Source organism: Pelodiscus sinensis, chromosome 28 (genome assembly GCF_052426305.1).
Source record: "Pelodiscus sinensis isolate ZL-2025 chromosome 28, ASM5242630v1, whole genome shotgun sequence".
Lineage (NCBI taxonomy): Eukaryota > Metazoa > Chordata > Testudines > Trionychidae > Pelodiscus > Pelodiscus sinensis.
In genome coordinates, this window is record NC_143079.1 from 6716269 (window position 1) to 6742860 (window position 26592).

A 26592-nucleotide genomic window follows, 5' to 3' on the forward strand; every position below is an offset into this window, starting at 1 on the left:
TACATGACTTCTCTGGCTAGCAGAATGAAACAGATCTCCTGCGTTCCATACCTACAGCGATTTGGCTCAGGACAGCAGGTAGAGTATTAACTAGGAGCTGAACCAACCAAGACCCCTCTTCACCCCTCCACTATCCAGCAGTACGTCAGAGCCTTGCAGCTTACAATTAAGAGCTTTTGCAGAATGGGTGACAACGTCAATCGATTCCAGATTGGACAGAGCCCTCAAGAAGATGCCATAGGGAACAACCCACCCTCCAAATGATGAGAATGGATTACGGGCTTGAGCCCAAGACTACTTCTGGGCAATGCTTCTGAGGTTTGGATCGGGCCCTTCGATTCTTAAAAGCTTTCATTTCTAAATTCTAGGATACATTGGGAAAGAGGCATGGGGGGGGGGAGGATTTTATCTGGAGCAACAGGACTTAATGTGCCCAGTCCTTGCTGTTCCTGTTCTGACCATTTTAGCACCGTAAACCGAATTGGAAGAAGATGGGATTGGTAAAAGGCCAGGTTATTTAAAAAAAATCATTCCAGAATGACTAGAAAAGATTACAAACAAATTCCAGAAAAGATCTGTAGAGATGTACAATGCCTCACATCCTACTCATTTCAAGCAAGCCATTTTAACATGTTATTTACATATTAGAGCTTTTCTCAGACTAGGAATGTATTATATATTTTTAGAGAAAGATAAAATAAAGATATTTACTACAGGATTTGATTGTCAGCAAACACAATATATTTACTGCATTAGCATTTGCTCACAGTGCAAATGGTACAACAATACATCAGTTCAATATTTCTGATTTTTTCCTTAAAAATGCTGTATGCATTAACTATCATATTTGCATTACAACGTGACAAATGAGCAAATGAAATGTGTGTGAAAATTATCACCTTTTCACAATATCAAGCATATTTTTTAACCTTAGTATAAGGTACTATAAATCCAAGAAATAAAAACATCCACAAAATATATTACATCTGGTAGGTCTTTTTTTTTTCTCTAAGTACTCAACTTTATACAAAAGTCTTTCAAAAATATCATTCCCTTAGGTTTGCATGGTTAAACCTGATTTTTTTTTTTTTGCTCCTTTCAGTTCACATAAATTAGACTGCATTTTTTCCTCTTCTCCTTTATTTTGTATGGTTTTTGTTTTGATTTTGTTTTTGTTTTTTTTATTAGAAAAAAAGATCACATGCAGACATCAAACCTGAATAGCACAACCTTTTGGCAACAAATATTTTTTAAATAATTATTTTTGCTTAGTTTAGCTTAAATGTCTGAGCACAGTTTTATTAAAACAAAAGAAGAAAAAATCAGAGCAGGCATGCAGTGACATGCACATACCAGAAGGAGAAAGAAAAAAAAATAATATTGAGGGTTAACTGATTTCTCCTCCCTGTGTTTTTAAGTGACCAAATAAAATAAAAATATCTCACATTATAAAAAGTATTCAGCAAAATACTGTTTTCTGCATTTCTGTAAAGAATTTCCCTTCTGCTGAAAATATGTTAAATCAGCCTTACCCTTCCCCCCCCTCCAACATTATATTGTCAACCCAGAGTAAGCTAGGAGTACCTGGAAATTCACAACCCACGCCCCTTTTAGTTTCTTTTGAAAGATCTAGATAGCTAGTCCTTTTAAATCCACCACAGAAAAATGGTGCTTTGAACAAAATATAATAAAGGGGGGAAAAGATGCATAAAGTGACTTTAAATCAGACATCCTGTAAACTTAATTACTGCCCCTGCCCTCCCCCACCCGAACAGTATACTAGCCATAGGGGGAAAAGATTGAATAGGTAACAACAGTACATTCAGTCAGATCTTTGATGAAAGCTGCTAAGCAGCCCTACTAGCTCCCTCTTTCTAAGGGTTCAATTGAGCCCGTACATTCAGAGCTGCTTACAGAGGACAACTGGGAGGTGGATTTGGGTGTGATAAAAGAGGATTTTAGTTGAATACAAATCCCCCATCTTCCCTCTGGAGGAAAGTTTGGAGTGACTATTTTACTCCTCACAGTTATTTTCTCTTCTCCAAAAATTAAACATTAAAGCTGTAAATACTGATATACCTTTATATATGGTCGGTACTGTACTAGAAAGCCAATAGTGACATTAACAAATACATACTGTATATATTTTTATTATTATATTTTAATTCAGAACTGCTGTCGAGATGGTAACAAGAACAGAAATGGCAACAACCTCTTTTCAGCCAGATGGAAGGGGGAAAAGATGTTTCTCCTCCCTCTTCCCAAGGTTTTTCTTACTAAATGTGACATGAAATAAAACACCAAGTGGAGTGAAATGGTGAAATTTAAGGGGTGGGGGGTTGCCTCTTTCTTTCTTCCTTTCTTCCTTCCAGAAGGGAGGACGCATGGGTGGAAGAGGTGGGAGGAAAGGAGACAGGGGATGAACCCGCAAAGGAAATCGGTTTAAATAATAAACCGCATGAAGATAAATCTGGAGCAGCCAAGAGCTGATCCCAAAAGCCATATCCCTTCTCCAGCACATCAGAGAAAGTGCCTCGAAGACCAGTAGTGAAGAGACCAGGAAAACCATCAAGGCAGAGGCTCCAAGAGGGGGGCCGGGAGACCAGAAGCAGCAGCAGCATCCTAGGCATTTCTGTAAGAAACACTGAGATCAGATGGAAGGCCACCCGTGCCAAAGATACCCAAGGTCCCCGCCTGCGTCCAGGAGGCGGCTGGGTTCTCTCCATGCGCCAGAGTCCTTTGGGGGTGGTTGGAGATCGAAGCAGCCCAGTTCAACTCGGAGTCACAGACACACACAGGGATGCACAGTCTCAACGGGCAGCAAGCACTGCGCTTTGGTGCCCCTCCACCACCTCCAATGAGCAGCGGGGAGGGGGGGGAGGAATGGGGTGCGCGTATTTGGAGAGGGGGGCGCTTCCCCCGCAGCCGTCACCACCACCCTCGCTGGCACCGCATGCCTTTCCACAGCCCTGCAACCCCTCGCCCGGCCCCCCCAGCTCCGGGGTGGGGTCGGGTCCCCCCTTTCCCGCAGCCGATTCGGATCAAGACGATCCGATGGAAAGCGAAGTCCCCACCGCGGTGAAGCGGGGACAGGAGGGGAGGCGCACGCACTGTCTCTTGGCGAGGGGTCCCCGTCGGTGCGCGTTTGCTAAAGGCAGCCATTGGGAGGCACTAGGGCCGGGGGTCGGGGCGGGGGGCTTCACGCGCAGGTGGTGACCACCGGGGCCAAGGACACGGGCGGCGAGGAGGAGGCGGAGGAGCCCTTCTCGGCCTTCTTCTCCTTCTGCTTCAGGTGGATCTTGGCGTGCCGCTTGCGCTCGTCGCTGCGCGCAAACTTGCGCCCGCAGAACTCGCAGGCGAAGGGCTTCTCGCCCGTGTGGGTGCGGATGTGGGTGGTGAGGTGGTCGCTGCGGCTGAAGCTCCGCATGCAGATGCGGCACTGGAAGGGCTTGTGGCCCGTGTGGATCCGCAGGTGTCGGGTGAGTTCGTCCGACCTGGAGAAGCGCCGGTCGCAGCCCTCGGCCGGGCAGGCGTGGGGGCGCTCGTGGAGCGGGGTTTTGCTGGGCCGGTTGGGGTACTTGCGGGGCCGGATGGGCTTGAGGGTGAGGGGCGGCTGCTGGAGGCTGCCGAAGCTGGGGTGGATCTGTTTGTCCTTGAAGGCTTTGATGGTCTCCAGCGGGGTGATGGGGGGAGGGTTGACTCGGATGGGATCCAGGCTTTGGAAGGGCTTGTGCTCCGGAAGGGCGCCCATGTCGTTGGGGTGGTGGTAGAGGTTATAGTCTGGGATCATGGGGAAGAGGTTACTGTCCAAGCCGGGCTTGGCGGTTTGGTAATCCTGGGGGGAATAGGTGAGGCCGGGGTTGCCTTGGGGGTCGTGGAAGGAGACTGGCTCCGAGTAGAGGTCACTGCAGGTGGAATACGGGGGCAGCGCGGGGTACATCTGGTCCACCTCGCCCTGGTTCTGCACCATGCTGGCGGCGGAGTTCTGGGTGCTGGTGATGGCGCTGGAGGAAGGCGGCACCCCCAGGATCCCCGCGCTCATGAGGCTGATGATGTTATCCTGACACCAGTTGGACGGGGAATCGAAGGCGAATTTCCCCAGGTAGGTCACAGTCTTGTTGCCAGGGGCGGGCTGGAAACTGCCCGAATAGGACGACAGCTCCTGGCTGGTCTTTTCGTTCGCTAATCCAATATCCATAACATTATCTGCCGGAAGGAAAGAGAAGCGGGGTGAGTAACCAAGGCGCGTCCGAGAGGGGAGCAGGCAACCATGGGGAGGGGGAGGGGGGCTAGTTCGGACAGGGCCGTAGGGAAACCGGGGTCTGGGGAGGGGCGAGAAGTTCCCAGGCGAAGGGCCTTCCCCTAGGACTGCGGCTCCATCCCCAAACCGCCGGGAAGAAGCAGGAAAACGGAACAGCAGCTTAGCCGTGCATGGCGCACACACATCCACCCATGGGGACTTTCGGTCAGGCCTGGACACACACGCGCGCGCACCCCCTGGGTTCACACACCAGCCCCTCCCCAGGGGGACTCACACACCCCGATCGCGGGGACACGGCCACACAGCCACGCACGAGACAGCTCCACGAAGACAGACAGCCTAAGGTGCGACAGCCCCACGCGCGCGGACTGGAGACCCGCGGCGTGTTGTCGGCTACGGCCCAGGGAGCAGCCCTGCAAGGTGGGGCAGGAGGAAGCAGGTACCTGAAGTTACAGGTAGGCTGAGGCTGCCAAGAGCGACCTGGTCTCTCTACTGGTGTCCAGGGGCTTTGCCACCCCAGCAGGGGACTCCAAGGACCCGTATCCGGCCAGTGCCACCAGGCGCTTTACAAACTCGCCGTGTGTTCTGCGTCCAGCCCAGGTAGGAGAGATACAAGGGAGTTTTAGAGAGGGCAGCCCGGCACCGGCTTGAACAGGCACCACGCGAGAGCCGCCGCGCTTCGGATCCGGGGCCGGAGGGATGCAAAGGCGGCGGCGGGGGCAAAGCGGATCGGACCCCCTCCCCCAAGAATTGGAGTCAGAAGAAATCAGAGCAGCAGCAGCCGGGGCAACTTCAGCGGCACCCAAGTACTCCTGGCCCGGGAGAGGGACAGGGGGGAGGGGGAGAGCGGAGCCATCGCTTCTCTGCCTCACCTGTCTCCCCCCGGGTTTCCCCCTTCTCCTCCTGCCCCCAAAGCACCATCCCCATCACTCCTGCTGCATCCCCCTCGTGGAGAGCAGAGTTCACCCCCCCCCCCACGCCCTATACCCGTCTGGCCCCAATCCGAATCCAAAAAGTCTGCGCCGGATCCTTTCTCCCCGAGCTCAACGCAGCGCACCCCGGATTGAACGGCCCCCCGCCCCCCGGAATAGACACAGCAGGTCTCTAGCTCCAGACACAGACACGGAGGGAGAGACGCCGAGAGCACACGCAGAGCCACATTGCAGGAGCACACGCACATGTAATAAACACACAAGCCCTCTCCGAGGGAAGCGAGCATCCATGGCTTTGACCAGCTCCTGGGTGGGGGGCTTCGAACCTGCACCCTCCCGCACGCCCCTCCCGGACCCCCAGAGATCTGGCCCCGGCAGCGTACCTTCCACCTCTCTGCCTGGCGGCTTCCACACCCCACCAGAGCCCCGAGCAGCTGAGGGAAAAGCCCCGCCGCTGCGGAGACAGCGCTGGCATAGAGACGCGCAGAGAGAAGGGGCTGGGTGGGGAGGGGGTGGGTGGGAGAAAGATTTCCAGCCCCACCGGCTCCTTTCCCTTCTCCATCACCCCCCTCCCCACACACACCACAGCACGCGTCCTCCCCCTCCCCTCCCATCCTCCCCCTGCCTCCCTTTCCCTCACCTGCAGCCATCTGGTTGTAATGAGCCACCGACTCGCTGCTGCCGGAGAAGAGGTTCAGAGAGTTGGGGATCTCCTCGGGGTACAGATTGTCAGGCAACGGGTTCATCAAAGTGTTCATGGTCCCCGGCAGCTTCTCCACCAGTTTGCCGGTCATAGCACTGGGGAGGCGAGGCCGGTTCAACGTGGCTCCGAGCGCAGCTCCCCGGGAAACGGCATCCGATCCGAGTGGCAAATCCGTGCAAGGGGAATCATGCAAGAGAAAAGTTGGGGTGGGGGAGGGGGGAGGCGGGGGAGTTGAGGGGGGCGGTTTTGCGGAGGAGGGGGCCAAGGGAGGGGGTTACAATCCTCAGCGGGTCCTTGGTGGTGTTTCCTCCAAGGGGAGGGGCGGTCTGTCTTGCCGATGGTTGTAGAAGCTGGTAGTGGGGGGGTGTTTGATCCCTCCCCCCCTCCTTTCCTCTCTCGCTCTGCCTCTGTCCCCCTCGCCTGCGAGCAGGTTCCCTCACTGCTGCCCAAATGTTCAGCCAGGGAACTCCACAGCCTATTTATGTGAGGCACTGGAAAGCTCCGTGACGTAGCTGCCCATATATGGACAGACAAAGCCCAGCCGAGGGCGAGACGTCACAATGGAAGCTCCTCACAATGGAAAACTAGAAAGCAGGAAGCAGAGCCCTCAGCCAATGCGGCGCTGCGCCTGCGAGGCAAAGCCACGGACCCAGCGCACGATTTTGAAAGCGCCCGGGTGCGCGAAAAAGGCTCTTTCTCTGCCCCCAGACCCCATGAAAGCCCGTCTGTGCTGCAGGCTGCCCTGCCTCACCCGGGGACAGATCCGACAGCGATGGCTGGTGTGTGGCACCCTCTTCCACCCGGCAGCCCCTGGGGACCTTTTCAAAAGACACAGCGCGCCCTTCCTGACTTTGAGGCGACTTCGCAATTACTTTGGCAAGGCGAAAAGCAAGCTAGCTCCCCCCTCCCCCCCACACTGACCCGTGCCCAGCCCCGGTTGGCGCCCCCTGCCCAAAGGTGAGGGCCAAAGAAATGAGCCAGGTTCGTGCAATGATGCCACGGGAGTGTATATTTCAAAGCAAAACGTGTTTTAAACGCAGGTGGCGCGGATTGTCGCGTACTAGCTGCACATCTGGGCTGTAACACCGTAAGGGGTCGAGGCACATCTGGAAAGCTAAATAGGATCTAAGGCCAGTGCATAGCTTGAACCCTCCCCGCACAAACAAACGCTTGTATGCAAAGTTACACTGTGGTTTGGGGACATATTCCCATATTACTTAGTATTCACAGTTCCATGTCACCTCCATGCATCCCCCACCTTAAGATAGGCAGGTGTGGAGGGGGTGGTCCGAACCAGGATGGAGGAACTATTGCAGGGGTGGGGAACCTTTTTTGGGTCGAGGGCTAGTGACCCACAGAAAATCGATGCGGGCGTCCACACAGGTGAGAAAACAAAAACAAACAAACCCCCCTTAAGTGATGGGGCCCCTGTCTGAGAAGCAGAAAGACACTCCTCACAGTCCCCTCCCACAGATCTTGTGGGGGGAGGGGGGATGGTGGGGAGGGGGGGGACAGACTAGTAGATTTTGTGTGATCCAGCCCTGCAGTGGGGCTAGAGCGTCAATTCGGGCTCCCCAATGCTGGAGGGCCCCTAAGCCTTTAGGGCGGATCCAGGCAAGCCAGGGGCCGCATCCGGCCCCCGGGCCTTAGGTTCCCCACCCCTGAACTAGAGGCTTCATGTTGGTCTTTGCGCACACGCAACGTGGAAAGCAAAACTGGCCCCAGGAAAATCATCTAATTTCCAAGGGACCCGGGAAAGGGGAGCTACGGAGGTGCTAGCGCGCAGTGCCAGGCAGCGAACTGTTTGGGGGGAGCGCACCGTTTGAGACATCTGGCTTAAAGGGGCTGAACGCGCAGAAGTCTGGGCCCACTTGCAATGTGTTTTCACGCTCATCACCGGGAGCAGAAGACCATTCATTTGCATCCAGGAGCCCTTGCACAGCCCTGCGTGCTATTATGCAGAGGAGCGCTTTGCAACACGGAAAGCTGGTTACACCCGTTGATCGCCTGTGATTTTGTAGCCTCCCCTCCCCCTTTAAAGTTTGGCACTTCCCAGGCGTCGGTAATTAGGTGGTTTCGTGCTAAGTGTGCCAGCTGATGCTATCTTTACATAAACCCCTCCGAGTTATACAGCAAGCCTATGGAAAAATTCGATGTTGCAACCGCTCCGCTTACCCAATTCCTGCAGGGCCAGCTTTGCAATGCGAGTGAAATCCAGGAGGCTGGAATCTGGAAGCTGAGGCTGCCACGATTTTTGCATTGAAGGGGGGAATCTGGAGGGAAGGGGTGTGTGTGTGCGCGCGCGGGAGGGGGCTGATTGCGCCTCTTTAGATACCTGATTTTTTTTGTGGAAGCCCTGAATTGCACTCCTGGGGCGGGCCTGTATCTTCCCAAAAAGGGGTTTTTTTTGGGTGTGTGTATAGGGAATGCAATGTAGCTTGGAACGCTTGGGGGAGAGGGTGGGGGTGTATATGCACCATTATTTTCACGTGCGTGTGTGGGGGGATACTCCATGTCACACCTGGGGGGTAGCTTGTCTCACGGGCTGTTTCAGTGAGGGGGGAGGTGCCTCAGGGTGACCCCACAACTGTTCCACGGGGCAGCAAATCTGTTCCCATCAGACGCCTCATTGTTACTGCTTTGCATTTCCAGGACGCCTGGAGCAAGACCTCGCTTTGCTGCCGGCTGGACACACCCAGCGCAGAAGAGGCGGCCGGGGCTAAGGGGACACGGCTCTTGGGGAGCGCACCCGGGCAAGGCCCTTGCGATGTTTGCTAGTGGAAGAGGGTGCAGCCTTGCCTTTGGGGGGGCGCTTCACTCTGCCCCCCCCCTCCCAGGCGTGCGCGGGAGCTCGGCGGGGTCCTACCCGCAGGAGGGGTTTGCCCTGGGAGAGGGACCCCCGCCTGCATCGCAGGGGGCTCCCCATTTGCTGCTGGCATCGGAGGGGGCAGGAGACCCCAGCTGGCCGTGGGGAGGGGTCCCCTTAGGGGCCTGCCCTGGGACCCCCCCCACCCCGGATCCAGCTCAGCCAGCGGCCCCGCTGCAGCCAGGCGGGGAGGGGGGAGGCCGGGCCGGGCAGGCAGCCCGGGGGAAGCTCCATACAAGGCTCAGATCCGGCCCCACCCCCAGCTCCTTCTATGGCAGCCGGGGTTCCGGTTCCCTGGCTCCCGCTGCAAGGGGAGAGCGAGCGAGCGGAACTGGCAGCCTTTAAAGGAGCCGCCCGGAGGGGGGGGGGGGCGCTGGATCGCTGCCCCCTGCAGGGCCCGTGTGCACCGCCCGGACCGCAGCCAGCCCAGCCTGGCCCACCCAGCGCCAGGCAGGGGAGGGGGGGTCGAGCCAGCGGGACTGCTGGCATCTGCAGGGCCCTCGCTCAGCGCACAGGGGTTGGGGCGTTTCAGGCCTTTCTCCCCCCCAAAGACCCACCTGCAGGCGGGGGACCAGATGTCCCCATTTTACAGGGACAGCCCCAGTGTGGGGGGCTTTGCTTGATGACCCCAGCGCCTGTTCCTCTCCCTTCCCCTCCTGATTTTTCACACGTGCACCAGGGGGGCTCGGTTGATCTAGCTGGGGTGGAAAGTTTTTCTGAGTCGTCTCACTGAGCACCCCAAAGTGTAGAAGGCCATGCCAGGTGCCAGCAGGCAGGTAGCTGGGGGGGTTACCGCTAGGCTCCAGTAATGGCACCAAACACCCTAGCTTCCCTCTGTCCTGGGAGCAGATCCTATTCTCCTCCAGCTTCGTTCCCTGCAGGGACCATGGCCTGATCCTGCGGCCCCTATGGAGCAGAGGGCCAGGCAGTTTGCTGTTTCCTTTATCCGAATTATGATACCGCGCATCTCAGCGGTCCCATTTAGATTATAAACCTCCTCGGAAGAAGGACTTTAAACCAGTCGACTGATAGTGACGCTGGGGTAAATCTGGAGTTGTTCCAGATCACAGAGCTGGAAGAGACCTTAGGAGGTCATCAAATCCAGCCCCCTGCCCAAGGCAGGACCAATCCCAACTAAATCAACCCAGCCAGGGCTTTGTCAAGCCGGGATGTATTGCTCCAGATGTATCCCTTGGCCCTGTTGTGTCTGGAAAGCCTTTATGTACAATCCCTACAGCACTACAAACATGAGAGTCAAACCTTTGACTAGGGACTCGCTAGCGGTACAGGACTGTGTGGATCTTGGAGTCTCTACCGCTGTGCCCGGAGGGAGCTGACATAACACACTGGCCTGTGGGTTACGTTCACGTCTGCTAAAAAATGTGACCCCCTCCAGACTCAGCATTTTATGACTTTGGTTCCTACGGAGTCTTCTGATGGATGTAGCAGGGGACAGGGAAGGGGTGTCTGGAATGCACCAGGTATGTTCTACATTAGATACAAACAGGGCTGCTCCCCCGCCCCTACTTCCCAGCCCTGGGGGACCTGCTTAGCAAGCACACAGGTGGGAAGAGGTGTACAGAGCAAGACTTTCCCTTTGATTCCAGTGCCTGTATTGTCTCCCCTCCTCCACTGCCAAAGGCAGAATCATAACAAATATCAATAAAAAGCTTCTCCGGATTTTATAGTAGAGGGCTGAGTGTTTGCTTTATTTTATTGGCAGACACAGATGAGACTTTCATTCCTAATTACTGTGCAGGAGCAAGCAGGCACTGGCCCAGCGGTCCTCACCCTACGAGATGGTGAAAGGCAGGTTCCAGCCCTGCATCCACCTGAATGCCAGGCAGCCCAGCCCCAGTTTTGGCTTGATTCCCACATGGTACCAACCAATGTAGTTACCTGCCGGGGAGACAATGAGTCTTCAGTGGGTGATGGGGCAATGGATCAGCTACTGTGTGAACTCATTTCACAGTGCGAGTTACACCCCTTGCCTTGGAGTTCTCCACCACCGAGTTCTTGAGAGAGAAAAAAATATTTCCCGCTAATAATCTGAACATATGGAAACTCTTTTTGGATTGATAAAGCCTGCGTTTTCATTGTTCAAAGCCTACTGAGTCATTAGGGCTTGTTTACACAAGAAACTTGCAGCAGTTTAACCTAAGCTGTGTATTTAAAATGACTGGTGTAAATCCCCGTGTGGACACGCTTATTTTGGTTGAAGATAACTTGTAAGAAGATATTTTGAAGCTGAAATCAGAAACTCCACATGGGAGTTTACATTGGCTTAAATGAATAACTTAAAGTGGTGCAATTTTCTGGGCAGAGAAGGCCCAGGTTTAAATAAAAGAGGAAAAAACCCTACATGCAACCCCCAAACTCCTGAACTGTTTTTAAATACCACCTGGTTTGTCTGTCAGCTGTTCCTCCACTCCTAGTCCATTATACATTGTAGGGCTGTCCCAATGCTGCAGTTGTATGGGGAGCAGCAAAGGGGGGAAAATGAAAAATATTTTTTTCAGCTTCGCATTCATTTGCTGACAACTTCTTTGTGTTTACTGTCAAATATATTTGAGAATCAAAGAGACTTGTATAATTATGATAATTTAGAATCATTGTTTAGCATTATGATTGTTTAGATTTTCACTAACGAGTATATATGTGAAATTACGGCAAAGCTAAGAAGGGCATTGATTCTGATCCTTGATCAGGGATCTTCTCTTATGGCTAGGAAAAAGGGCCCCCAACACTGGCTGTAACCTCCTGTAATACGAATATATAATAATAATAATTTAATAGCATTGGTCCATATGCTTGAAAGGCCCCCAAACATTATTTGCTTCTGTGTTCAGAAAACTCTCGGTGTTCATCAAGCGTGGAGAGAGAACCTGACAGAATCTCTCACTCTGCATCTAATCAAGCTCAGAAACTTCTCAGATGGAGCAGTGGTGCCAGGAAACTTCACTGCCCTGGACAAACTGGAAAAATAACCTCCTTTCCCAACCCTTCCCTCTCTTACACAATCACTAGTCACTCGATATTTGACTACCCGTAATATTTGGTTGCCCTAGGAAACCCACCTGTGGCAGTACGGTTAACTAGAGAAGAGGAAGGGAGGGAGAGTCCGGACCCCTGGGTTCTATATGTGGTTGTCACTTGAAGGCCATGCAGGCCTTGGGTAAGCCACTGCTGCAGACTGTGTCTTAGTTTTTCCTCTTTGTTACCTCAGGGTTGAAAGGATCATGTTACCCTCTTGCCCAAACACCACCGTATTCCTTATATCATGCAAAAAACGAGTAGTCCTGTGGCACCTTAGAATCATGTTAGTCTCTAAGGCTACGTCTCCATGGCAGCGCTATGGCGGGATACCAGAGGTACCCTGAAATAGCTGTTCCACATATTTTGAGCGCGCCTGTTATTTCAAAATATGACAGGCTTGCTATTCAGACGTCCCTCTAAACCTCACTCCAGGAGGAGTAAGAGACATTTCAGAAGAGTGAGTTATTTCAAAGTAAGTGCTGTGTAGACAGCAGCTCTTATAACCACCACTGGGGGAATTTGAACCTGGGTCCTTTGAAGCTTTGTGTAGGAGCCTCTACAGCTTGTGCTATAAAACCAGCTGGTTTTTAAGCTTAGGCTCTAGATCTCCCTTCTTATCTCTCGCTGTAAGTGGTCTAAGTGCTACTACGTGAGACAATGAACCACACTAGGTATGGGGGTTATTTTGAATAACATTGAAATAAGGTACACAATTTGCGTAGCTCCAATTGCATATCTTATTTCGACTTACGGTGCAGTGTAGACGCACCCTAAGGTGCCACAGGGCTACTTGCTGTTTTTAAAATTACAGACTAACATAGATACCCCTCTGAGACTTGTATTATGTGTTTAGCCTCACAGCATCTCTGGGAGGGAGGGAAGTGTTGTAATTCCCATTGTACCGATGGGGAACGGAGACACAGGGTATGTCTACATGGCACAGCTCTTTCGGGATACCAGAGGTAACCCAAAATAGCTACCCCGCATCTACACAAGCCTCCCGTTATTTCGAAATATTTTTCAAAATAACCGGCGAGCTATTTCGGCACCCCGGTAACCCTCATTCTACGAGGGCTAAGGGATGTCTCGAAATAGCTTGTAATTTTGAAATTTGGCGCTGTGTAGTCGTGCCAAATTTCAAAATACGCTATTTTGAAATAGATTTGAAATTAGATACACCATTTTTTTTAAATTCATCATTTTAAAGCGCCTTGTGATTCCCCCGCTGAAAGGGTCTAGCCTAATAAGTGCAAAATTCTGCATATATGGGGACAGCCACCCCCGCTGAAAATGCAAACTTTGAATATTAATAACCTTTACCTCCGAGCTGTGTGGGCTTTTGGCTGTCAGCTGACATGTGAGTTCTCTAACTTTTTTTGGGGTCTTGTGACCGTCCGACCTGATGCTGCCCAGCAATTTTAGCAGAAGTTGATCTGTGCAGGAAGGTATGAGGGTGATTCATGTGCTGCTTGTTCTGCTGAAACTCCCGCAGGTGCAGAGGATGCCGTGGAGAGAGGGTTATTCACAGAGCACAGCTGGGGGGTTAAAAGGGGAACTAATTAGTCTGTCATCTAACAACTAAAAAGTACATACAAAGAGAATAGCATGACTGGTCTTCTCTACAGAGAAACAATCCGTCTTATGGACTCACAGAGAAGAGCCCCTGTCAACAACGTCTCTGGAGACAGAAATCGAAGATTCCTTCCCGTCCTCTGGTGCATTCTTATTTCTCATTGAATGTGGCTCTTAAGTTTGCAGTAGTGAACTTCCCATCATGGCCCTGAATTTTTGGGGGCATTTCTAGCACATGGCTGTGCACTGCCATATTGCGAGACGGGGACCCCTGGCGATTGCTGAGACCTCGGGCCCTGAACATCTATATCATTAATAGGGTGCTTGGATTCTAGGCCAGACTCTTGTGTTCGCAGAATGCTGAGACTTTGGGCCCTAAACTTCTGTACTGATTGTGCACCTGCTAAGACAGCTGACTCTGGGCCAGGTTTAGCAGCAGCTGCTTTGATAGTCGCTAGTCTACACAACCTGCCCCCCCTCCCCAAGCTGCCTTGAGAAGGGGAAAAGGAGAACAAGTCAAAAAGGAATTCGAATCAAATTTTTAAGCCACCAGAAACCACCCGGTAGGCATGGCAATAGAGCGTATTTATTTTTCAGGGCCCCAAACTGTTCACTTTGCAAGCCATGGGATCCTATCGGGGTGGGAGCGGAAGAAAAGGGCTTGTAGGGGGGCAGTTCGGGTGTGTCTGAACTCCGGGAAAGCGTGTCTTGCCTGCCTGAACTGCTGCAGCAGGTTTCTGTTTAGAGCAGGGAGAGAGGCAGGGACTGAGAGCCGCCCGAAAGGATTATAATGACATGGTGGCAGAGGATGCCGGCTCTTCCTGACAGCCACTCTCGATTGCTCTTGCTTTTCACTTCAGGCTCTGAAGCGATTCCGTCACGTTTCCATCCCTCCTGGGTGCTCACAGTCCGGAGCCAAGCTGCCAAGGTTCCCACGGCATAACTGGGGAGGGGGACTGTGTTGGATCGTCGCCTTCTTCTGGAGCATCTGGGCCGACAGGCGGTAGGATTTCCAAACTAATGCTGTGCCGCACTCCAGCATCCCTAGGACTCATTTCCTGACATCCCCGGGGTGCTGGGTCCAAGGTGACACACCAAGCTGTTGGTTTGGGGAGCTGGTCACCGATTAACGGGAAATGCACTTTGCCAGGTTCGGTCAGATGAAACACGGACGGAACAACCTTTTGTTGCCTGATGGGCTGAGCCTGCGGCCACCGAGACCTGTATCCTGGGACGTCTGGAGGCCTCATTCAGACAGCTGTTAATGACCCTAGTGACTGAGTCGATGTGTAGCTTTGGGAGGTGCCCAGATACCATAGTGATGGGCACAACACGCTTTCATACACAATCACGTAGAAATGTTAGGGCTATATGATTCCCAAATGTCATTTCAAGGAAGTGGACAGGGGCGCACTGCCAGCCCCTTTTCCTGGGCCCCAGTTGCCCTCCCAAATCAGGCTTGGAGGGACCCCGGAGTTGTGCAGCGCCTGTATCTTTATTCACCATGGCTTGTCCTGCCACACGTGCCTAGCCGCATACTGTCTTCACAGGCAGAATCAATCTTCATCTAGGAGCCTTCCAGTTTCCTCCCTCGCTGCCTGTTTCTGGCTCTTTCCCAGATCGTATAGCCCTTGGCTCGTCAGGCTGCAGGTCTTACCGGTCCTCAGGCCGGCATCAGGCCTGTCCATCAGCCTCAATCCGTCCCCTTGATTGGAGCCGAGAGTGCCGGGGCTGCTTAGCTGCTGTTGCACCCGCGCCCTGCGACAGGGAGTGATACCACCAACAAATTTATTGCTTTCTATTTGAGGGCCAAACTCTGGCTGTAGGCGACATGTTTGCTTGGAAACCTGTTGCCAGGGTGTGCAGCTACCCAAGCCGACTCTCCCAGCCCCGTGGAGCTGATGTTCTGCGCATCTTCCCTGACTCACGACACAGAGGGCGTGTTCCGGGCTGCAGGAGGACCCTCCCGATTTACCAGAGGAAAACAACGTGCCCTCTGCTGCTTGGGTGATTTGCGCTCCTGATTCCATGATGACCTCAGGCACATCAGTGCAAACAAACACTGCATGTCAGGACAAGAAGCCAAACACGAGGCCGGCTATGAAATTGCCGGTCATGTTCTATTCCCCCAGCTGTCCACTTGTTCCATGCCAGCAGCTTGACTTTCCCGATTTATCACCGATGGGCTCCTTGTTCCTGACTCGTCTGGGTCCGGAGAGGAGCCCTCGGATCCAGAAGATGGGCTGGTCCCTTGTCAAGCATCCCGGTGCAGGATCTCAAAGGGAAAAGACAGCACCATGTGTTTAGTAGCAGCTGACTCTGTCGGGCAGGGGCAGCAGAGGCCCTGGGAGCAGAGCAGCGGCCTGGGAGGCAAGAACCAGTTCAGTTTCAGGTCCAGGAAATGCTGCAGAGTGAAAGTTCTGTCTGTAGCTGCGAAGGATGATCCCTGAAGGTGGCAGCACTAGCAGCTGGCTGGCAGCAGCAACTGTGTTAGCAAAGGCGAGAAAGAAGCCACTCAGACGGGTAGGAATCAGGGGGTTGGACAGACGCGTGCTTCCTAAACACACGGACACACACTTCCCAAGACACAAGGACACATCTGCACCCATTTTCCATGGTGCGCACATACACACCGAGATGCAGGGACAGACTCACATGCTTCTCCCTCTCCCCCCACGGACATGCCCAGATATGCTTCCCTGGAGGCATCTTTTGCTGCTCAGATGTTAATGCTGCAGCAAGAATTTGCCTACCTCTGCAGGGGACTTTTGACTCCCTTGGTACTTGAAGCAGCAGCCCATAGTAACGGGACAGGACTTTCTTGGGGGCTGATTTGAGATGAGGGAGCAAATTCCCATGGGAATTGAGGAGCGTCACAAACCTCACCACTTTCGGTGGCAATCTGCTTGGAACCTGGAAGGATGGGCACAGGTTGCGGCAGGGAAGAGTTTGGAGGCGGCACAAGGCCATCCGTCTGGGTGCACGTGGCTGGAACACGAGATGAAGTCACAGCATCTCTGTCAATAATTCTCTCAATAAAGAGGCCATTGAGTTTTACAAGCAGCGAGTCCTCTCTCAAACTGATAACCAGCCTGCAACATGGATCGGGGTGGCAGTGGTAGTCTGGAAATCCCCACAGCACGGCAGAGAGTAGGCAAACAAAGCAGCTTCTAGAAACACAGCAAACCAGTGGCATGGAGTGACTTAAACTCCTGGGAATGTTAGATTTCCAGACCAAAAGCCTTGTACAAGCATGGAAACAGCGGAAACAAAAATTTAGGCTGTGTACAAAGCTGACAGGGAAGGGGGCGGGGGCAAAGATGTGAAAAAGAAAGAAAAGCTTTTTTACCAACTTGGGTAAAATGGAAGAGAAATGAGTGAAACACTATTGCCAGAAGTAATGATTGAAACACTGTACCTGCTAACAAAGGGATTTGACGTGTGCTGTGACCCCAGACAGAGCGAGAGAGATGGACTGTGTTTTGCCTGAAACCAAGCAGCCGAGGGGTGAATAGATACTTACATTGCAGAACTGAGAACGCCGGCGTCCACATGTAACGTTGGGGACCTTACAGATTCCCTGCCCAAAGACAGGGTCACTTGTGGGACACGTGAGCCCAGTTTACACAGCTCTGATCCCCGCAGAGAAATGCCTCCCAATAGCAAGGACAGCTGAATTATCCAGGATGAACATAATGACAGTCCCTAATGCAGAGCAAGTATGCAGGCTCAAGCTAAAGGAACTCAGGCAGCAGGATAGAGACAGACTGACCACGAATACCATCATAGAATCCTAGCACCCTAGAACAGGAAGGGACCTCGAGACGTCATAGAGTCCAGTCCCCTGCCTTCATGGCAGGACCAAGCACCATCAGTGTTTCTAAACCTTTTTTTATAAAGTACCCCCAGTACCAATAGTTTTCAGACCCACAACATCTTTTTCTACCATCGCAACACATTTGAGTAAACAACTTCATTGTAGCCAGGAGGGCGATGAAATTTTTGGGTGTAAAAAGCACAAAATAAATAAAGCACTGTAAAACTTAAAACAAAAATTCAGTTTTCTCCAAATTTCAGTTGTGTTGACGTACCCCCCAGACTTCTCTTGAGTACCCCTAAGGGTATTCATACCACTGGTTGAGAAACACTGATCTAGATCACCCCTGACAGGTGTCTATCTAATGTGCTGTTAAATATCTCCAGAGGTGGAGATTCCACAACCTCCCTGGGCAATTTATTCCAGTGTTTCACCACCCTGACAAATAGGAAGTTTTTCCTAATGTCCAACCTAACCCTCCCTTGCTGAAGTTTAAGCCCATTGCTTCTTGTCCTGTCCTCAGAGGCCAAAGAGAACAATTTTTCTCCCTCCTCTTTGTAACTCTCTTTCAGATACGTGAAAACCGCTATCGTGTCCCCTCTCTGTCATCTCTTTTCTAAACTAAACAAGCCTGGTTCTTTCAGTCTTCCCTCGTAGCTCATGTTTTCTAGATCTTTAATAATTTTTGTTGCTCTTTTCCAATTTGTCCACATCTTTCTTGGTCTAGTATCGATATTGTGGAAAGCCACACAAAAGGCAGAAATAACAATGCCCAGTTTATAGGCTACAGAGTAAGTTATGTCGAAATCAGACCCACTTTATGTTCCAATCCTGCATCTACCTCAGGGAGAAAAAAGCAGTAATACACGCAGTGACTGAGGAGAGAAGGCCTTTCAGTGAAGAGGAGGAGAACAGTGACATGACTTAATCTACACACTTCCAATGAACATTGGCTGCAGAAAAAGGCTACCAGCCATTCAACTGCCATATTTGCAACTCTACTATCAGATCAACAACTGATTCGATTCCAGCTAATGGGGGGATATGATAGAAGTCTATAAAATCATGACTGATGAGGAGAAAGTAAACAAAGAAGAGTTATTTACTCCTTCCCAGAACATAAGAACTAAAGGTCACCAAATGAAATTAATAGGCAGCAAGTTTAAAACAAGCTAAAGGAGGTATTTCTTCACACAATGCACAGTCAACCTGTGGAACTCCTTGCCAGGGGATGTTGTGAAGACTGGGACTTTAACAGGGTTCAAAAAAGAGCTAGATAAATTCATGGAGGATAGGCCCATCCATGGTTGTTAGCCAGGATGGGTAGAAATGGTGTCCTTAGCAGCTTCTATTTGTCTGAAGCTGGGAATGGGCGAGGGGAGAGATCACTTGATGGTTTTCTGTTCTGTTCATTCCCTCTGGGGATCCGGCATTGGCGCTGTCAGGAGGTGGAATACAGGCCTGGATGGACCTTTGGTGTGACTCAGTATGGCCATTCTTATGTTCTTATGTTTAGCTGTCTCCTGGAACCAGCTGCAATGTATTCTAACAATACAGATTCACGGTGTGATGGGGGGCAGTCCCAGAAGACCCCTTGGGGCTGCTTCCCGGGGGTCCATCCGGCTGGGCCAGATCTCCTGCTCTCCCCCAGCCACGGCAGGGTGGTGAGAAGCCCCAGAGAGCAAGGAGGTCAGTAGCAGTGGCTTTATCAGCACCCCAAGAAGCAGCCCCCCCACTCCCCATCACACACAGCATGATTTGACTAGAGAAATGTGACCAAATGCTGTGACAATAAAATGATTTCAAGGCTAGTGTGCAATGCAGGCTGCTGGTAAGAAACCCATGGAACGCAAGATGTTATCACCTGAGTCGCTGACACGCAAGAGTACCAGCGTGGGTAGCAGGGCCGTGGAAGCCAGGGAAGTCATTGCAGTAAACACCAGAACAGCCTGAACGTGAAACTGGAGGGAGGGCCATCACCACAGGGCCTGACCGGTATGCAAGAGAAGTCAAGGAGGTGGACACCTGGGGGACGTCTACACAGCAGCGTTATTTTGGAGTAACTGACATTATTCCGAAATAACATCATGCACGTCTACACAACAAGCCGTTATTTCGAAATAACGTTGAGCGGGAGGACTTCTTACTCCAACTCCCGGTAACCCGCATTTCACGAGGAGCAAGGGAAGTCGGGGGAAGAGTGCTCTTCCTTCGACTTCCTGCTGTGTCGACAGCGCCAAAAGCTGAATTAAAATTTCGACGTAAGCTATGCAACTGACGTAGCTGCAGGGCAAGCTGCAGTTAGAATCACACCCTTCCCTTAGCTTTATTGGGGTATGTCTACACTTCACGGCTATTTTGGGATATTCCGAAATAGCTACCCCACGTCTACACAAGCCGCCCATTATTTCAAAATATTTTTCGAAATAACAGGCGCGGTATTTCGCCATCCTGGTAAACCTCATTGCACGAGGGTTAAGGGATGGCTCGACATAGCGCATTATTTCGAAATTTGGCGCAGTGTAGACATGCCAAATTTCAAAATAGATTCAAAATAAGAGATGCAATTTGTATAGCGCAAATTGCATCTCTTATTGTGAGTGTAGGGTGCTGTGTAGACACACCCTTGGACTCACTGGTGAAGGAACTGGCAAGCCTGTAAAAAAAGAGGCATCATTACACCCATTTAAACGGCGAGCGATAGGATCGGCAGAAAAGCGGGATTAGGAGACTCCACCAGGCACAAGGAAAGATGCGGGTGCCTTTGTGGGGCTTGGAGGGCAGTGCCCAGGTTGCAGGAAGGAAGAGTTTGGAGGAGGCACAGGGAGGCCAATCTGTGTGCAACTGGTTTGCATGCTAATTGCATTTGCAGCATCTCTGTAACAACTCAGTAAAGAGCCAGTTTAGTTTTCTATGCCTGGAGTCCTCTCATGTCATTCCTAGTATACGTACATTAAACACCTGCTCCAGGTGAAGCCTGTACTACTTCAGCCTATCCTTGTTTAGCAAAAAGTGTGGTGGTGTGGGCATCTAAAAGCAAACAACCCGCAAACAAACCTAGGGTTGCCAGATGGTTTCAACAAAAATACCGGACACACTTGACATTACATCACAATCTACATTACATCTTATTTAGAAAATACCGGACAGTTCTAGTTTCTCATTTCTAGTTTCTCAACCTTCCAAGGGAAGCAGTGGGGGCAAAAAACCTATCTGGCTTCAAGATTAAGCTAGATGGGTTTATGAAGGGGATGGTTTGATGGGATAACACGATCTTGGCAACTAACTGACCTTTCACTATCGGTGGTAAATAGGCCAATGGTGGAAAGATAGGAGTTACTATAGAGAACTTTTTCCTGGGTGTCTAGCTGGTGAGTCTTGCCCACAAGCTCAGGGTTCAGCTGATCACCATATTTGGGGTCGGGAAGGAATTTTCCTCCAGGGTAGATTGGCAGAGGCCCTGGAGGTTTTTCGCCTTCCTCTGTAGCATGGGGCACTGGTCACTTGCTGGAGGATTCTTTGCATCTTGGGGTCTTTAAACCATCATTTAAGGACTTCAATATCTGAGATATAGGTGAGAGGATTATTCTAGGAGGGGTGGGTGAGATTCTGTGGCCTGCACTGTGCAGGGGGTCAGACTAGATGATCAAACCGGTCCCTTCTGACCTTAAAGTCTATCAGTCTATGAATTTGTTTCCCGAACAGAAAGCTCAAATACTGGCCTGTCCAGTTCAAAACCAGACACCTGGCAACCCTAACCCCCTGCTGCACACACTCCTGTCCCCCAGGGGAGGGAACAAGAGAGAGAACAACCCATGGGACAGGTGTCAGTCATGCTGCGTAATGCACGGCTGGAAGGTGTTCAGATATGATGGTGCAAATGGCCGTACTAAATGGGAACCTTCGTCACTATCACACTCACAGCAAAAATGTCACTTGGTGTTTCTAAAGCTACGGATTGACTTTGTAATAAATACACGGTGTATCTGTCTGGCTGTTAAGTGCAATACCTTTTCTCCACCTGAACCCAAGTTCCCTTAACAAACCACAGACAGAGGGACTTCCTCGTTCAGTTTCCTTCATTCAGTGGACACGGCCGGAGATTAGATTTCTTCTCGGTGCCGCAAAGAGCCAAACAGAGCAGCTCCTAAATCAGCGGGGAGGTGTTGGAAAGACACAGGGAGAAAGACACATGTTTAAAAGCCCAGCCAGTTTGCCCACTGCGGTGTGGAAAGATGACTTAGTATGTGGAATAAGCACAACTACCCCAGCAATTTCTGAGGGCATCCTGCTGCCTGACAAATATGGGAGCACAATTTAGTGGTTAAAGTGCAGGGCTGGAAGCCAGGTCTCCTGGGTTTTATTCCTGGAGGCATCACAGACTTGCATCCTGTCGGGCAAGGGACATATGCCAGTGTCTTAAAAAATGACTTCTGATTTTGAATAGCTTAGTCGGGGACTTTTTGCTCCTGATTTCCAGAGGGTGCTTGGACTCCTCAGTGGCATTTGAATCCAACAAGGGCCGTGCGTGTTCTGCCCTCTGCAAAGCCTGGTCCCCTAGGGCATCTCACATTGGCCACCCAAACCAAGAGGTGTCGGAGTCTGTCAGCCCCCCAGCACGCATGAGGAGGCCAGTGTGCTGCATGGGGGAGGAGTGCAGTTTTCTGCATTAACACCTGGAAAGCCCTTTGCAAGCATCGAGTGGAAGGTGCCGTGACCAGAACAAGGAAGATTATAATGACGGTGGTCGGCCCACAGCGAGTTATAACAGAGCCACGGGGCAGGAACGTGAGCTGCAAGCCGGCAGGGAGAGCAGAACTCAGCCTTCTGTGATTCTGGGGGACTCTTCCCGTCCCTTGTGTCCTGATTTATTTCTTTTGTGGCGAGGGCGTCAGCAGGAGACAGTGGTTTCTTAGGGTTCAGAGGGGAGCTCGCCGTATCCTGTCACCAAGAAGGAACCCGTGAACTCCGGTTCCTCTGCAGCCTCTTTCCCTTGCTCTCATCCCTTTGACGGATGTGACAGGATCCACAGTAGGAGTCGGAGGCGGGGGGACTGTTTAATTACAGGTTATGGCTGAGGATAAGAAGTAAGGCTGGGACACCAAGACTCAAGATCTGTTCCACGTAGAACTGAGGAGCTGTATTCCCTGCTAAGCTGAGCGCTTGGGTGGCCAGAAGGGAGAGATTCAGGCGCCGTCCAACTGATGAGCAGAGTGTCCACAACTGGCAGCATGTGTTTCTACTGGTGGTGCACATCCGCACATGCCTTTGCACATAAAATTTATTCCATCCACATATGGAAAAAATTGGAAGGAACACTGACTGGGCTGACTGAAGTTTTGCGAGGCTCTCATCGTTGTTTGTTGAACCTTGACTTGCTTCAAAGGAACTTCTTGTATTTCCCACCGACATTTTTTTTATTGCAAATTATTTCAATAAAAAGTTTTTATTTTATTTTTTCAAGCAGGAGGCTCGCGGGATAATTTGCCCCTTTCACAGGACTGCCACAATGGTAATAATGTGGTATTAGTCCAGGCCCTCATTTCTCCAATGCAGACAACAGCAGCCGTGTTGACGTTTTCGAGTCCCTCCTTCAGCTTGTCGGACAGCTTCCAAGTTTGATTTTTCGCTGGATCCTTTCTGTCGCTCGTTTCCCGCACTCTACCTCAGACCCTAGGGCTTTGTCTGCACTCCACCAGTGCTGCCATGAGAAAGTTTTTGCTCTCCCGATAAACTCACACCTGGGTCTGACTCACCCTGGACTCAGAAGCCCGGATCTGGCTGAAGAAGTTTGCCAAGCCCCACGGTTATGTCCTCATCTCACTATGAAGATCATAGGAAAGGTGAAGGCATGTAGTTGAGTGCTGTGCTACTCTATGCTCCGACACTGACTGGCTGCATGACCCTGGGCAAGTTTCTTAAGACCAAATGGTCCATTATTTTTCAGGGCCTCCATTTTTGGAAGCCTAACATGAGACAGCGTGGGCCTGCCTGGTGTTTAGAAAGCAGCACTGGGAACCCACAATGCGAGAGGATGTCAGCTGGTGTTCCAATAACTCAGCACTTCTGAAATAAATCAGATGTCTCATCTTTAAAATCAAGGCACCCTAAAGTGAACAATGTTGGTCTTCACTGCTCTGTGCCTCGGTTTCCCCAAATGGGGCTATTGCTACTGACCTATTACTCGGGGCGGGGAGGGGGGGGTACAGAAAGGGCTGATGCAGTGAATGTTTGAGGCGCGCTTACAGATCCTCAGATGGGAGGTATTGCCAGGGGCCAGGCATTAATTTATTACGTCAATAGCCTGATCCTGGAAATCTTTCCTTATGCAAGTATTCCCTCCTCACACGAGTAGCACTGCTGGCTTCCATGGGGTTACTCATGGGAGCACGGGTCTGCAAGGTGGCAGCACTAAAGCACAGAACGGGCACCATCGTTAAAGAACGGGCACCATCTATCTCCCCCTCCGCCCCAACGCCACTGCCCCTCGCAAAGCCTTTCCTTCCGATGCTGGCGGCTTAACGGCCCGGTTGCACGCCCGCTCCAGGGCCACGCTGGGGACCTTTCTGCACTATAATCAAAGCCCGGCACGCACGTTAGAACGCGCTTCCATTTTCCATCAGGGGAAGGTACCTGAGGCTGCTCACCATTGAGCCGTGTGCTGAGAGTTTCATGATGGTGCTTATGTCAATAATTGTTCCAAATAGGTAATTATGACCTGGCTGGCTTAAGAATCCCATTTAGTGCAGACGTGCTCTGAACTCCAGCCCAGTTCCAGAGAGAAACACCCAGCCACATGCACTGCGGAGAGCTGCCCGTAGCTAGTTGGAGCACATTAATTTTTTACAAGCTCACTTTAAAAGAAAAAAAAAAACCATTCAAACGATTATATTTTTGATGCATGATTTAGACGCCGTGTAAGATGCACGTGGCAAGAGACGGGGCGGCTCAAGGAAAAGGGAGATGAAAGAGGACTCAATTCTTAGCTGTGGCGGGATTAGTCAGCTGACAGATGTGGAGTGATAGAGGGTCATGCCTGCTTCAGGCCTAGTAGATCAGGTGCTGCATAGGGGCCCCATGAGGCCTGCGTTCTCAGCCTGATTTTGCCACTGCCCTGCTGGGTGACCGTGGCCAAGTCCCAGCCTCAGTGTGCCCATCTTTAAAATGGGGATAATGATTACCAGCCTGCTTTGTAAGGTACCATAAGATCTGTGGATGAAAAATGCCATATACAAGCTTTTTAAAGCCACATTTCTGGTTGCTGATCCTGGGCCAGCCGTGACTCAGAGTACCCTAAGGACTTTTCTACAGTTATGCAGGCTGCTGGGGCTCCTTAGAGACCGCTACGCCAGCCTAGGATCAGGAAGAGCATGCTACACTCTGCCTTGGCTTCTCCTTCCATGGGTGAGCCTTTCCCACTGACGCCCCCCTCAGATGGAACTGAGCCCCCATGCTGGCACTGTGCCACCTTACGATTGATTCCCTTGGGTCACTCTTTGGCTGATCTTTCAGGGCAGCTTTCCAGATGCGTTGCCTTGTTCGGATCAGGGGCTGCAGGTGGATCCCAGACTCGCTTTCACAAACCTTCTGAACTGAAACATGGGGCCGCAGCGGGGTTCCCACACAGAACAAAACGGCTGCGACGGACCCGCTGCGGTTGCCCCCAACTGAAGCTGGGAACGGGGAGCGCTCAGCAGATCTGAAAAATCAGGCCCCCTGTGTCTTAAAACCGGGCAGCCGAAGATGCGGGGCTCCCGAAAACCCAGTGGCCGCCCATAAAAATGGTGGCTTAACGAACTAAAGGGAAATCCCTAAGGGCAGCTGGGTTTGAAATCAATCTGGCGACAGGAGTGTTTCCTTTTCCACTCGCCGCTCCCTGCTGGGAACGGCACGGGGCACCGAGTCTTAGGGGCTTTGTGGCTGCCCCAGAGGGATGATGCTGGAGGAAGGGTCGGACTTCGGGGAAAGTGCTGCTCGTTTTGTTATTTTTCCATTGTGAACTCTGAAGTTGTCAATTACCAGCAGCCAGCTGAGCCCTGCTGTCAGGAGGTAAATGCTTGTAAATCCGACATCGTAACCACTTCCTTGCCCCGGTGAAGGCGGGCGAGAGGAAGGTGCAGCTGGTTCTTCCGCCTTTCAAATCAGCATCAAGGTCAGGTCTCCAGGTAGCTGTGTGTGGCCAGTTTGATTGACAAGTAGCTGAGTCCTTGTAAGGGAAGGTCTGCTAATAGCCACTCTGAACTCCTGACTCTGAGGACAGATTAATTCCCTAAGGGGCAACTGATTTAGTGGAGTGACACCTGGATCACGTTTGACCCAGAGAGAGCATAGGTATGGCATCCAACACAGACTCATGTATATGCTGCACCTTTTTATGGAGCTCACTTTGCTCCTAGCTCTCCCCTTCCTTCTCCCATCCTGGAGCAAGGGACAGAACTGGGCTGACATTTTTTGACCACATCTTTACGTTCGGCAAAAATAAAATGCAAATTCAGGGAGGCCGAAGCATTTGGAGAATTTGCTGAATTATAGATGAAAACCAAAATTAAAAAAAACCCCACCAGATTTTTTTTTGACATACTCTAAACATTTTGATATGTTTTATTTGAAAGGTCTCTGCACCCCCCTACCCCAAATTTCCTTTACATTTACTGAACATTTTTAACCATTAAAAATGTCCAAAATGGAAAAGAAAAGTTTCATTTGACCTAACAATGAGGCTTTTCTCAATTTTTTAATTCATCAAACAAAAAAAAACCAAAACAAAAACAACAAAAAAGTTTTGATTTAACTGGAAACAGCCCTTTTTTTTTTAAAAAAAAATATTTTTCAGAATTGCCAGTGAACTCAAAACTCCGTTATTAGCCCAGCTGGATGTGGGGGTGGAGGGGAGGCTGCATGACGAAGGGGAGAACAATGTGTGTAGGCAGCACATATGGTCTTGCTAGCAGCCAATCACTCTGTGCCTCAGTTTCTCAAACCATGACATGGGACTGGCAATGATTCCTTGCCACACAGGGCTGGTTCATGGCTTAAGTGCATTGAGATCGGCAGACGAAAGGCACTATGCCAGAGGCGCAGAATGCTGGATTTCGTATTTACTTGATCCTGTGCAATTTTGTGTCTCTGGGGATTCCCATGGAGAATTGCCATTTGCTTTCTTCTGCATCTGTCCATTAATATCATCTGTCTGTCAGCTCCTGCTGCATTAGGGTCTGACTCACCACTGCCCTTCACCTTTGTAGCCACTTATAGCAGGGCAGGGCGGGTAGAAAACTCCACTGTTCCCATGCGGCAGCATTTTACACCAACTTTGCAAAGGGGTAAATGGCTGCATGGCGCAAGGGAGAAAAAAGGCCTTCAGAGCGTGATGAGCCAAAACAATTCCTGGTGGAAATCCGCCGG

At 51.1% G+C, this 26592-nt stretch overlaps 1 protein-coding gene across 2 annotated transcripts; it reads right to left on the minus strand.

Moving 5' to 3' along the window:
• Positions 1-718: 718 nt before the first annotated feature.
• On the minus strand, positions 719-6774 carry EGR3 (early growth response 3). Of its 2 annotated transcripts, XM_075910845.2 has the most exons (3): positions 5834-5974; positions 4705-4846; positions 719-4206 (listed from the first exon to the last, which is right to left on the minus strand). In XM_075910845.2, the coding sequence occupies exon 3, from the start codon at positions 4196-4198 to the stop codon at positions 3200-3202; it is 999 nt and encodes a 332-aa protein (XP_075766960.1). In that variant the 5' UTR covers positions 4199-4206; positions 4705-4846; positions 5834-5974; the 3' UTR covers positions 719-3199. The 2 variants fall into 2 exon arrangements, with proteins under 2 accessions (XP_075766960.1, XP_075766959.1); XM_075910844.2 differs by lacking the exon at positions 4705-4846 and having other exon boundaries at positions 5834-6774.
• Positions 6775-26592: the final 19818 nt, after the last annotated feature.

Excerpts from the sequence above, each read along its gene's own strand:
- EGR3 (XM_075910844.2), bottom strand. The coding sequence starts at position 5,987 with ATGACCGGCAAACTGGTGGAGAAGCTGCCGGGGACCATGAACACTTTG. Across the intron at positions 4,207-5,833 it reads TTACAACCAGATGGCTGCAG|ATAATGTTATGGATATTGGA; the intron begins GTGAGGGAAAGG and ends TCCTTCCGGCAG.